Below are 14,252 nucleotides of genomic sequence, written 5' to 3' on the forward strand. Positions count from 1 at the left end.
GTGTGGTATTCACTATGCTGTAGGGGTGCTTTTGGGCATGATGAAGGAGAAGAAACAGTTCTGTAGCAACTTTCCCCATATATCATTAAATAACTAAACTAAAACATTGACCTAAAATGAAAACGTTTAAACTAGAAATGTTTAAATTAGAGTCCCGTGTTTTAACTGTGGGTTTGAATTCAATACCTTTATATAGCATGCCTCGGGTTAATGTTAGAGGAAATATCTTCACAGATGACATGTGTCCATAACAGGCAGCTATGGACAGTTAATTGCCTGTGGGTAAACAACTGAGATGTGTTCAGTAATCGGAATAATTCTTTGCGTTCCGTCCTTTATCTTTTGGTCACAATCAGCATTAGAAAAAGTTGTCATCTGTCTAACACTCCTAACTTTTTAGGAATCTTGTTGCAAATCCTGACACATAAATTTAGATAATATTTTGTAGGCTTATTGGCAGGGTGATGAATTGATTAAATAAGTACCACCTGCCCCAGCAGGAAGCACCCCTTTCCTGGAGCACCTTATGTCTGTGAAGTTCTACATTGCTCCTGGGAGGCGTGGGATTTAATATTCATCTTTTAACACAGCTTCTTCTCATCCAGTTCCTGGAGGGAGGGTTATAGTACTTTTTTTTTTTTTTTTTTAAAGTCAAGGCAGCGTAACTATTACATATGTGTAGTAAGAACATACAGAAAAAATAGCTTGTATTCCATGCACCAGTAAATCTAAATCAGCCTTCTGTACACAGTTGCATAAAACACCCATGAAGAAATGTATTATTTACATTGAGATTATCTTGTTGTGCACATTGTTAAGTTTAAATAGATGCCAGAAATTTTATCTAGATGTGCACCTGCCTAGCGCAATGAGCAATCCCGAACTGGTATTTGTAGGGGAGATTGGTTTACAGCCGTTTCTTCTCGCCTTTTAAGTACAATCAAGCAGATGTAGAAGTTTGGGTTGATGTGGAATGCATTTTTCACATAATATCTGTGGGGAGACAAGGAATGACTAAAATAAATAGCAATCAGAGAGCAGCAGCATCATTCATACGATCTGTTCACAATTATAGGTCTGTCCAATGTCCAGCAGTAGCCTCACTGCATAGAAAATAGACACGCACATCCTGAGGCAATGCAGAACAACAGATGGTCTCCCCTGAGCTGTAGTAACACTTGAAGTTGTTTGAGAGTTTAGCTATAGAAAAACTTCAATAATTATTTTAAATTGTTTAGCTATCACAGCTATAAACTTAACCAATAAGAAAGCAAAGGGCTCTGCAGTGTTGGTCATGTGGCAGAGGACAGAGAACCTGAAAAAGTAAGTGTGCAAACACAATGGTCAGTGAGTAAACAATCCTATCCAGTTATAGAGACAGGAACTAATAGTAGAGACCTAAGGGCTTCCTGAGCTAACTTCATGTTGAAGATGAGTTTGACTCAAGCTACTAAGCCAGTGTAATACTTAAACCTATTATTTTAGAATAAAAAGGCCACTCTGCATTTAGTAGTACTCAGAAATTACCTCAGTGGAGAAAATGAGCTGCTGAACAGGGTGCTAACTCTGCTTTCCTGCACTGCTTTCCATCCCTGATTGCTCTGCTCCCAGCCCATAAGGTGTAGGAGTGCCCTGCGCACTGCAGGGAGCGAGGCGCCATGGGGATGGCGTGTAGCTGGGTTGTAGGATAAATCTCTGGCATAAGAACTTGTCATCAAGCAGGTTTAATTTTTTTTTTCTCTTCTAGGTTACTTTTGATTACACAATAGAATTTAACTTTCACTGAGAGGCAAAATGCACGTGTCTGAGTTTACCCCTGCACTGACTCATTTATACAGCTTGTAAAAGCCATAGATCTGATTTTTCATATTCCTCAATTACAAGTACTTGAAATACTTCAACTTTCCAAAAGGAGTGATGTTCTCACACTATACAGGGAAACCACATAACCTGCAGATACTCTTCTTTAGAGACTTCTTTGGCTCACTGGAATTTATAAAACATAACAGCAGCCAGTTTTCCCATGCCCAGGTAATATATGATGATAGACAAGGTCAGTCTCTAACTGGGCTTTTGCTTACAGCAGTGGAACAGACAGCTAGCCAAAGGAGGAAGAATTTCAAATCCCATAAAACATGTCTCAAGGTGTCTGTTAGTGCATTGTTTTATGCTTTCTGCTGGGGGAATGCTAAGAAAGGAGATGCAGTGGATTGCAGAATGAGAGGAGTTTACAGCTAGTTTTGCAAAATATGTGTGTAAATTTGCATATTCAATTACACCAAAATTGTGATAACTGACCTCTAAAGGTGCCAGGTTCTCTGTACTCTTCCCTGTACCCCTCATTACCTGTGTGTTCTGTTCCTGACCCTTCAGAAACAGGACTTGAAACCTGCTCACCTCACTACTGCTGGGCAGCCCCTGCTCAAACCCCAGTGGGACTAATCAGCCAAATCACACTGAAGAGGGCGGTGTCCTTTCACTGATCAAAAGTCTTACTCTCTAACAGCAATTACCTTAATTTCCTCGTTAGACTACAGCTGTGTGTCAGTGGGTTTGCTCCATCCCAGCTCTGCTACAGCCCCGTGCAGATGCAGGATCCGAGCATTCCCAAGGCTGCCTCTTCTCGCAGATTCTGCATTTGCACCGTGGGCTGACTTAGTGCACATGCACTGGGGTGCGTGTGCAGGGATGGAACAGGAACATGAGCTGCTCCTGCGAAAGCTGCTGCTTGGAAGCGAGCTGCTGCAGCTGCCGCCTCAGCCAGGCCATCTGCCCTGCAGCCCACTGCGCTCTCTCGGAAAAAGAGAACTGCTTGGAGGCCCTCGGCGGCTGACTTGTTCTGGGTGGCTGCACCTGCCTGCCAGCAGGGAGCTGAGCCGTTTACTTGTGTGCTGCCAACACAGCGAGGGGTGCACACAGCAGCTTTGCAGGAAAGCAGAGGCCCCAAGCTCGGGCAGTGAGGTTCTCCTGCTGCTAACAGCACAGCAGGGCTGCCACAGGCACGCTCCTTGGTGCATTCTGAGGAACCTATCGTGGTATCTAAGGAGGTATAATCAGTACTCGTGCAGTACACAAGTTTTCTTACTTTGGTAACATGTTACAACTGGATTGCTGTTCTTGAAAAAAAACTACCTCAGTTGTTACGATTACACTACCTGTACCTGCAGCAGGTGGGCACGCAGCGGACAGAGAGGCTACTGGGAGTCGAGGAGCAACCTGAAGAACGTGGCGCTATCGGCAGCCCGAGCATACTCTGCAGGAAGAAAAGCAGTGTTCCATGAGCAGGACAATGGTGTTTGTACAGAACTTGGGAAAATCACCACACAAATACAAATTAAACTTCTGCAATGGTTAGCAGAACTCCTTTTGCTTCAGACAGTTACTATGCCCCAGACAAGCAACAGTAAGTTGAGAGTCTTAATTACTTGCAAGTGTATGCACATATGCCACATCTTTAGCAACATTGACAAAACAGAATAGGATGTATTACCAGTGTTAAAGCCTGGTCTTTTTTTTTTTCTTTCTATTAATAACAAAAGAAGAAATAACAAGCTATGAAGACCACAGTAGCAGACCTGTGTCAAGGATTGCAAGAGGGACAGCCATCCCGAGTCCTCTGCGAGGATGGCAAAGAGAGGCGACCGTACCTGAGCCCTGCTGACCGTTCCCCTTGCTCAGAGGGCCGGGCCGGGGTGAAAGGCTAAGCAGATGGCTGGAAGAAGCAGAGGAAAAGTGTGCAAGGGTAGAAAGGAACTCAGGGAATGAGAACATAAGGGGGAAGGGCCTGGAAGCAGATGCTTCTGAGTGCCAAGATTTCTGAATGGCCTCCTGCAGCAGATGATCAGCTCTGCTCTCAGGGCTTGTAGTGGCTGCTGATGCTTCACGCTGCGTTTTGATTCCACCACCACAAAAAGGGTGAAAGAATTCAGAATTACTTGCTATGTATTAAACATAGAGGAAAACAAGAGTATTTGCAGCACCTATAGCTAAAAAGACTCCTCCTGTGAGGAAAGGGACTGCACAGAAACCTACACAGAGACGCATCGAAGCCGCTAGAGACAGGGGTGATGGCGAGGAGACTCCCTCCAGCGTCCCCGTTGTGCCCTGGCGGGCTGAGGGGATGTGGAATCCCCGTCTGTGCCTCCCGGAGGTGCCAGGGACATTACCCGGAGCAGTCCCGGAGTAAGCCGGAAATTCTGCCCTGAAGTAGGGCTTCTGAGGTTACCCCACAAGAAAGCGTCCAACCCGGCTTTGCCTCAGGTCCAACTTTTCGGCATTATGCCTAATAAACACCCTTTGTTCATACAAATTATCATAAAAAAACTACCACTAACTGTCGCTTAAAATAGAAAACCGTCCAGCCTTGTATGACAAGCAGCAGAAAAAGACTCGGATTTAATTACAAGTTGCTATTCTTTGGCTTCTTTGTGCTGAATGCAACTAATTCAGAAGTCCTCATCAACCCTTTACTCGCTGATTGCAGCATTCAGACCACACGGTACTTAAAGAACCTGACACACTGAAGCACCCACGCCAAGGTCTGCCTTTCACTCTGAGAAGGTCTTAAAAATTGTAAGCTGCCCAGGCTCATATAATGAAGTTCATAACTTCATTAACTCAAGCTTTTTCCCATATATACCATAGGCTTCCAAATATATACCATGATATGTCATATTTATAGTAATATTTATAGAGATGGCATTAAGTTTTAAATATTCAGAGCCAAATAATACTATTTACCACCCAGATGCTCCAAAACAACACATTTGTCATAGCAACTTAAGTTTTTATTTTTTTTTTTGTGTGAGTTAATGAGGATAATGAGTTGCTCAAAAATGCCTCAACAAAACAAACGAAACAACCACCCCTCTCTCTTGGTATTTTACATGCAGAACTCATGTGTGAGCTCAAGTACATACAAGCAAAGACACCAAATACGAGGAAAACCTGCTGTGACCGCAGCAGCTAGGAAAGGAGAGGACCTACAGAGGGGACCTGAAAGACTCCTGGGGGTGTGGACAAGCCCTGGCTGGGTGCAGGGACCAGCCTGCCCTCGCCCTCCTCTCATCAGCTCAATGTTTTAGGGTTGCTCACCACAAGGCAGCAGCTGGACAGTCACCAGAAACCTCACCCCCCCCGTGTGAGTGGGTTGTTAAAAGCCTCGCTGCCCCTTGACAAGTCTCCTGTCCCCGGCCTGCAGCAGCGCCAAAAGGGCAGAATCCTCCTGAGTTTCTTCTCCCCTCCTACTTCCACCACCATTCTTCCCCAAGTTTGACTGCTCTAAAACATTTATGGATCTAAAAAGCAGAGAGAAAAAAAATGTTCACCTGTCAGGTGATATAAAACCAATCTTCTACTAAATGTGCCAGAATAATTTTTCTCCACCTCAACCACAGTTAAAACCTTCAGTCTATTCATTACTGTCTTTTTATAGTATTTTTATTTAATAAAACCTATTAAGACTACCATACAAATCTCTTTACTTATGCTTTTATCTTTTAACTGATCAATTTTTATATTGCTGACATCCCTTCTTCACCATTTGCTCATTTAAAAATTCATAGTATATGAGCTATGTCTCTGGAGAAAACGTCTATAAAATTTGTTACAGCTGGCAAATGTGTATGAGTCAGTGATAGCACATGACTAAATGCTTCACAGAAAATAAAATTTGTTTCTGTAGTAAGCAGAACTGTTTAAATGTTATTTATTTTTATGTTTCAAAGAAAATATATTGTGAAGTGCTGCATTGATTTAATACGCAACAATGTCTGTGTACACGCTGTACAAGGAAAATTTATGAAACCTTTGCACAACTCCTTTAATTGAATTTTCCAAATCTCTCACCACACACAAATAATCAATATCTTCTGCAGAGAAAACCAGTCAGAATTATTACAGTCTTTCTTTTCAATTTTGTTGTCATCAGCACATACAGAGCACCTGGATATTTGTAATGTCTGGATAGCAAGTTATTTACACCTCTTAAACATATAATTGCTACTAAGTGAGTCCAAACTAATGTTTCTTTTCTTTTTTGTTTAAAATAATTATATTCATGGGAGAAAGCAGCATTTATTCTCATGTAGGAGTTACTACATGTAGCTGTTGAAGGAACTATAATTCTTTAATTTTTCATTAAACTTAATACTCTGAAGTCTAGAGCCACTAGAATTAAAAATTAATAGTTATTGAGTCTGTAAAAAGGTACACAGGAAAATAGAGCATAAACACAAGTGTGAAACTCATGAATAAGTGTGGCTGACACCTAGATATAAAATGCAGGTTGACAGTTCTGTATGTATATACGTCCGAGGCCTATAGTCATACGTCTCATGTGCATTTCTGTATCTGCCACCGAAGTTAATAGCTTAATATTTCATCTACATAGCAGAAGATGTTAAATCATCGGAGAGCTTTGTAAATTGCCCCCTTCTATCCAAAAAGCTTATCATGCTCGCAACCTCAGACCCGGATACTTCTCAAATCTCAGGCTGTATTTTAAAATACATACTGGAAAGGTGCAGGCACATCCAACAGAACCAGGACCTGCTGGGGAAGGCTGTGGTGGTCGGGGATCCAACAGAGACCTGTCCAGCAGCTCCCTTACCTTGCTGTAGGGCTCCTTCAGTAGACAGCATTACTCACTTGTACTGGGCAAACCACAAGCACTGCAGATTTTGGGCACCAGGCGCAGTGGTTTCTGCTCTGTCTTCTAGATTGTAAAGGACTAGCATGGGTACAAACTAAAACAAGCCCTCTTGCACTGACTGAGGAGATGTGCTGTCGAATTAAGCCCAGGCAACAGGCTTTAAGCCACCAAATACAAATCAGCACACGACACTCACCTCCTTACAGTGCATTCTGGGGGGAATCTTACAATTAGCTTTGATTGTAAATACAGGAGGGCAGAATGATTTCTCTGGGTCTCTGCTCGGGGAAATTCAAAACAATTTATGAGGAAACAAAATGGGTGAGTTGCAGTAAGTCTTTGTGTGCACGTGCACACTCACACGTTCAGCACTGAACTAGTCCTAATTCAGTTTTGCTTAATGCACCCCCACTTAGGAGCATTCCCACTGGGGTATAATTTAAAAAGGAAACTCGGATTAACTTGCCTGCATGCCTACTTGCAGAAAAATCCTTCCTAGCAGAACCACAGATAGCTGTCCCACAAAGAAAAGATGAACAAGGCCAGGTCCCATCACACAACGTTATGATTTCTTGAAGCTGTCTGCCAGATTACACACCATATAATGCTCAGAAGGTCTGCCTGTTTCCATCAGCTGCTTTCAGTTCCAAGGCATCACCCACCAATTGTGGATGTATGCCGTGGGTCTGCACGTTCCTTTCCTTGACCTCTGCCATTTGCCTGCATCTAATTTTTTTGGTCAGTATTAGTAGCTTTTCCCAAACAGATTAAGAAGAACTGAAAATCCTCTCACAAATGCCTGTAAGTGAGACTGGCACAAAGAAAGCGCGTTGTTCGTTCTTACATTCAGCTCACGTACTGGTTCTCAATAAAGAAGACTGTAGGTTTGTTAAATAAAAAGATCTTTTCTAATACCTAGGTCCAACCACTGCATCCATCTCATTGCTTCCTTGAAAAGAGAGTATTGCAGACAATCACGGTATTTCATAGTCACAGAATGGCTTGGGTTGGAAGGGACCTTAAAGACCATCCAGTTCCAACCCCACTGCCAAAGAAAGGGACCATCCCACTAGATCAGGTTGCTCAGGGCCCCATCGAGCCTGGCCTTGAACACCTCCAGGGATGGGGCATCCACAGCCTCTCTGGGCAACCTGTTCCTGTGCCTCACCACCCTCTGAGTGAAGAATTTCCTCCTAACATCTCATCTCAATCTCCCCTCTCTTAGCTCCATTTGCTTTCAAGGAATGGAAATTCTGGAAAGAAACTCAGTTTCTGACTAAGTTAATTTGTGAATTAATTCAGTTCACTTAATAATTTCTGATTAGCCAGTTCATTGGACTTACTTTTCCCAATAAAGGTATAATTTCTTACCTGCAAGTGAATGCAAAGTTGGGCAGAGAGAAACACTGTTTTTTATGTTAGTTTTTACAGTCAGAAAAAAACTACAGATATGTTACCGAAAACACACAACTAAATTCTGATATCTTCCCGTTTTCCCCAGAAGATTCCACAGGAAGGGGAGGAGAAAGGATAGGTGGGAGACAAACACCCAAGTATCTCTAAAGCTCAACAAATTTGTTCTACTTCATTTAAGAATGAGTTACAAATATATTGTAAAATTGATTTACCTTCACTCACAGCAACCCAAAAGCAGTCCAAACCCAAGCTATTTAGTTGCTTATACACAAAGACACAATAAAAAGTCCAGACTCAAACTGACATAAATTGGGTTAAACTGTGGAATACTGTGTTCTTACCATTTTATCTGTTTTGAGAAGGTTTCTGTATTTTGCAGTGTCTCTGAAATGGGCTCTCATGCTTTGTGATATATACATAGTTGTTCTGGACACAGAAAATCACAGGTAAGAAGGCTAAACTAAACAAAAAGTAAAAAAGGAACCACTTATTTATGAACAAAGAGGTCAACGTTTTCACTGTCCGCTCTATAAAGTACAGCAAAACTGGATAGACGAATGGGAACTCAGTAGTACTTTGTCTCTAATTTCTCCACTTTGCTTTCATTCCTAATTTCACGTGGGGTTAGATGAAAACCCATCTAGTTAACCCTGACCTGGTCTCTTGGAAAGCAACCATTACTGTTACCAAGAGTACAAACTCAAATCACTTAATTGAAAATAATATGAAAGTTATTTAGTTCTAAATGTTCCTAAGGATGATCATATTTGGCCTTGGGCTTGTGAGATGAACAAAAAGACAAAATATCAAGTATTTTTAATTTCATTACAGGATACAGTCTGAAAATAGTTTCCCTAATGTTCCCTAATGCTCTATTTGATCTTCTACAACACTCTCTTACTGTTTCTTAATTGGGCAGCACAGTCATGGACATGATTTATGTCAGCGTTTATCTTTTGGGGAAACAGACATTATTAATATAGTTCGTAACAACCAGCTTAAGTAGTTTTCTTTTTTTAGAATATTGTCTTCACTCCTTCAAACACAGAAACGATTAAACTTTCCCTTAAAATATGCATATCACAACCTACACATTTATTTTCAACACACATAAAGCATGTTTTGGAGAGCAGCATACTGACTAGATTTCATCTCTTGGCAGCTGTTTTACAGTTTGCTTACATTCTATTCAAAAACATTTTGTTTACTGTAAATGCTAGTCATGGACAAACAATGATGCCATTTTTTATGCTGGTCACACAAGATGATATACAGAGTCCTGCATAATGCTGCCCATTGAGCAAGGAATGTTTTGTATTAAGTTGTTTTATGTAGAGATTGTTTATGTAAAGTAAATAAATTTCATGCCTGACCATGTGATGATAATGTGACATTCCATCTGTATCAAGCCACAGAATAGTCATAGGTTTTAAATTTTGAGCATAACTAATTAAAAATAATTACAGAAAACCACATCCAAAATTAAAAGGCGAAGTAAAACATTTCTAAATGCTTTCTTTTATCTTTCATCTCTCCTACATTTTCAAGTTTGCAAAAATGGAATCTGTTCTTTATCAAAGGAAAATTGACATCGAAAGTTCATCAAAATTGGTCAGCTTAAGCTCATCATTCTATTTCCCATCCCACTTTCACAAAATACACCATTTCTTATCAAACAAGACTGATCACTAGATATATGCTTAGTGTTATGGGCTAGTTTCTAGAGCAAAGATGGGACTATAAATGTGTATCCTGGTGATCATTAAAAAGCAGCGCACAAAGGAAGCAGCCTGTTTAAATCTGCAGTGGCCCACGGTGCTCACCATTATCGCTGCCTGATGGGGCTGTGATCATTTGAACAGAAGGACAGGGGGAATAGAAGCGGTAAATCAGAAAGAGCAGATTGCACAAATGAATCAGATTCCTCAAAGAAATAACGACACTCCTTTTCATTTCATGGTAATAAGGAAAACTTAAAGTTTGATCAGTGTTCTTCACTATAATGAAACAATTCCGCACAGCAGAAAGAATTTAGGCCCGTGGAACACTGGATAGAAACAAAACCAAGGGTTTCCTTGTGAAACACTAAGCAATAACACTTCTTGGGACTGCTGGCAGACAAAGCAGTACGTTGCCATTGCTGATTTTGAGTCTGGTTTCGCTCTATTTCAATATGGAACGTAAGAAACTAACAGCAAGTGAATGTGAGTTGATTTTAGTGAGAGTGAAAAAGAAAAAAAATCTTGTTTGTATCCCCTCCAGCCACCTTCCCAGCTAGACAAGGCACTAAAGTGGCTATGTGGGCCATGCTATATTAAAAGTCACCAACTTCAAATATTTTCACAGCACCAGTTATGAAGAAACCTAATAGTCAGGATTTCACAGTCCCCTGGAGTGTGCTAAATACCTCCCAATACATATAAGGTGATAAAGGTTCTGCTGCAGAGTGTATGTTTCTTGGCTTATACACTGAAAATGCAGGGGAAGGGAAGAGAATGAGGAAGAACAAGGATAACTGGTATATATAAAGGGTATGTAATGTCTCTGGGATCGGACTACACTTATTTCTGGACCATGCCTCAAGTGCAGGACTGTTAATGATTCACAATTTTATGGAAAAATACCCAAACACAATCAAATAGCTGAAAAGATTAAATTTACATTTGAACAGAGCAAGAGTTTAGGCTGGCTTGCATGCTCAGAAGAAATATATTTGATTATTACAATTTTCATATGCTAAAGGTTATCCAACTTATTTAAAGTGGAAAAAATTAAGAAGAAATCAACTAAAAGGAATCATCACAGTATCTATTACATAGGAGTTGTTATGTGTATATATATATACACACACACACATATATATGAATTTATATACCTTGGGCAGGAAGTTTTCCATGGTTTCTTTCCAACAGCTGTAGTTCTTCTGCTTGACCCACTAGTGAAGAAATAAAGAAGAAAAAAGATCAATAGATGTTTCCCCAGAGATTTCAAAGAAAAGAATACGTCTTCTTTTTCACTTTCAAAGCATTCGTATTTTTCAAGTGATAACAGAAAAAAAAAACAAACTTATCTATACGTTGTGCTCAAAAAAATTTAACAACAAATATTTCAATACGAACAAAATTTTGAAAAGTTATGCTTACAAGCCTCAGACTACATTTTGTTCCCATTTTTGTCTTCCAGTGCTGACATGGTGCTTTGTTCCAATTCAGAGGATTATTTCCCATTTTAAAGGCAACAGGAAGCTAACAGAAACAGTGGGCATAACAGAAAGTGGCAACAATAGGTCTGGCATCTCATTTGCAACCTTCTCCTGGATATGGTGGTCTTACTGCCCTATCCAGGGTGTAGGGTAGTAATGTAAACACAGACTGTTTTCGTTTTGTTTAAGAAAGCATCCGGTTATATGCATTACAGTGGGAACTCGTACAGTGTATACAAATGCAAAATGAAAACTGAATGAGCACTGGAATAAGTCAGGAAAGAAATGTTAATTTAAACAACAGGAACTGCTGGAATTGTGTGGTGCACGCATTCCACTGCTGGGGTGCATTCACCTAATGCATTAAAGGAGTCACAGTGCTCTTCGGTCAGAAACATCCTCTAGTACCTGGGGCTTTACTGTCCACCTGTTTCCAGCTGCAAACATACATAGCAGCCTCGGCCAGCGGATGTTCTGCTCTCCTACAGCTAATTTCAGTGTTAGTAAGCTCTGCAGAAAGCAGAGCAATCAGAAGGGTTGCAGAATAACACATACCAGTGAAAGATCACATTCGCTGCAGGATAAGAAACTTTGCATACTTACCTTATTTGAATGCTTGTCCATGGAGTGGACACAGTGACTACGTGTTATGTAGATATTATTTATACTTCTTGGTCAGCTGGGAACTGGATTATAAGGGGGTGGTAAAAAAAATAAATCTGAAGGAACAATGGCATATATGCAAACTTCTGAGGAGAAGTAGTTGTCTGGTATGTATGATCTTAGACACACAGCTGTACTACAAACATGCCATGTGGGTATGGATGCTGTTACGCTGCTGCAGTGAAAACAAATGAACAAACTGTTCTGAGGCATAAAGATCAGGGCCTGAACACCAACAGAACCTTTTGCTGCCTACAGCTGCTTTTGTCTCTACAGAATGACCTGGTAAGGAAGATCTTTATTTTTTTCCCAAGAACTTCTGACTTGGAGTAAGGATCTGTGTGTCCATTTTAGGAAGTTTTAAAAAGAAAATCTTTATCTTTCTGTTTTTCTTTGGAAAAGTATTACAGATGTGCCATTTGTAAAGTGCTCTTATCCCAACAAAATAAGCATCTGGTATGTCCATCATTTACAGACACATGAATAGCAATTTTTAAAGCCTGGAAACCTATATTCAGCCTAATCCTCCTAACAGGCAAACAAACAAAACAACTTCCTTGCAAAAAGAGAAGAAAGGCAATGCAATCAAAGTGCAAACGTTTAGCCTAATCACTAGCTAACTGCCCACTAAGTATCTAATCATTTACATAAGAAAAGGTGTTGCTCTTGCAAGTTTTTCCTCTCCATCTGTGACTGAGTTAGAAGAGTGAGCTGTTGGGGTTGCCTTTCTTTTATGTCCCTAGTTGGATGCACAAGGACATTTAAGGTGTATTTGTTGTGAGCAGAAGAATTCACATGCTAGAGGCCTGGAGTACAACACTCCGCCATAACACAGAGCGGTGTATAAATCTAGGAAAAAATTGGAGTTGTCATAGTTAAATTTTTATAAAGGGGATAAATATTATCGAAAATCCTCCTTACTTAGCACTTGGGTTTTCTGCACTTCAGCACTCAAGATGCAAGACAAGTCTGAGACGCCAATAATATTTTCAAGCTCTCTACTGCCCTCTAAAGCCTGGAAAAAATACAAAACAAAAACCACAGTTAAAAGACACTGTAAAGTTTCATTCTCAACCTACCTACTTATATGGAAACAACTTACTAACTACACCTGAAAGACAGAATTTGGGGGATTTTTTCATCAACTCTCAACGATGCATGAGACTTCACCTCACAGAATCAAAGGGATTAAAGAGTTTAAGGGTGTAAGAACGTATGTCATTTTTGAAGACGGCATTCAGGTACCTTTAAAAGTATTACCTAAAAATTTCCTGTTATTTACGCTTCATTCGTAAGTCTTCAGCTGTTTAAACAGATTAGCACTTGATCCCCAGAAAAGCAATCTTGGTGCATGTACAAGCTTGCTGTAATATGTAAGTAAAATGGAAATCTACAAGCATCTAACACTACTGAATACACTCCCCAGCATTTCATGGTAGATCTGAAAACTTACGGTATCAATCTTAGGAGAAATACAAAGGATTTTTCAATAGGATTCTAAATAAACATTTAAATTAAAAGATTTTAAATTAGTAGCAGCTTTTTTTTCTTTTCGTAAATAATACATTGTCAGACTGCACATGCAAGTAAAATAAATTAATAAAATACTTTGAGTACACTGAACTATTTCAAGGATATTGATACACAGCAAGCAACCTTGTGCTAAATTTATTCAGGAAACAAAATTTGAATAAACCAAAAGAATGGTTTGCATTTTAGTATGTATTAAATAGACTCTATTAAATGCTGATACATTAGAGGTAAATTAAATAGTACAATCACTTCAACACAAAGGGATATTTAATTTTCAAGGACATAAAAATCTATGCAGTAATAATTCATACTTCAACTAATAAATAATAGCTGGTAACTACTTCATATGCTTTTATTCCTGTACAAAATGAGGAGAGAGAGACAAATTTAAAATGGTGTTCTTGGAAAATCAACTTCTCTAAGAGGAAAAAAAAAAAAGCTACTAAGTTCTGTTTTTTGGAGAGCGTGTTTTCTGTATTTCCAGGTCAAGTCTTCCTGGTTTCTAGAATTTTGTTTGCTTCCCTATTCCTTTAAACTCAAATGTTATATATAAGATTTCATTTTTATTTCAATTCCTATATTAAATGTAGATTAAAAATAAATAAAGTGGTGTAAACCAGACCTGTAGGTTTGTCAGACTTGCTCTCGTTTTCAGAAATCTAACCAATGAACTTTTCACTTTGGACTGCAATTCTGCAAACCTGCATAAAAAAATAAAATAAAACAATTTCAATTAGTCACATCACAATTTACTGAAAAATCAGTGTTTACAATGTTTCCCAGAAT

The 14,252-nt window shown here is 39.7% G+C and overlaps 1 protein-coding gene across 2 annotated transcripts in view; it reads right to left on the reverse strand.

Annotated features, from left to right (window-relative positions):
- Positions 1–566: 566 nt before the first annotated feature.
- Positions 567–14,252, reverse strand: part of ITGB3BP (integrin subunit beta 3 binding protein) — a 28,059-nt gene continuing 14,373 nt past the window's right edge. For both annotated transcript variants that reach the window (XM_084527664.1, XM_084527663.1), the window contains exons 5-9: positions 14,089–14,167; positions 12,855–12,948; positions 10,944–11,003; positions 3,156–3,253; positions 567–993 (exon numbers count right to left, since the gene is read on the reverse strand). In XM_084527664.1, the coding sequence (XP_084383790.1) occupies positions 3,195–3,253; positions 10,944–11,003; positions 12,855–12,948; positions 14,089–14,167 (292 nt within the window). In that variant the 3' untranslated portion in view covers positions 567–993; positions 3,156–3,194. The remainder of the gene's footprint in view (positions 994–3,155; positions 3,254–10,943; positions 11,004–12,854; positions 12,949–14,088; positions 14,168–14,252) is intronic.

This window comes from Aythya ferina, assembly GCF_964211825.1.
Source record: "Aythya ferina genome assembly, chromosome: 8".
Taxonomy (NCBI): Eukaryota; Metazoa; Chordata; class Aves; order Anseriformes; family Anatidae; genus Aythya; species Aythya ferina.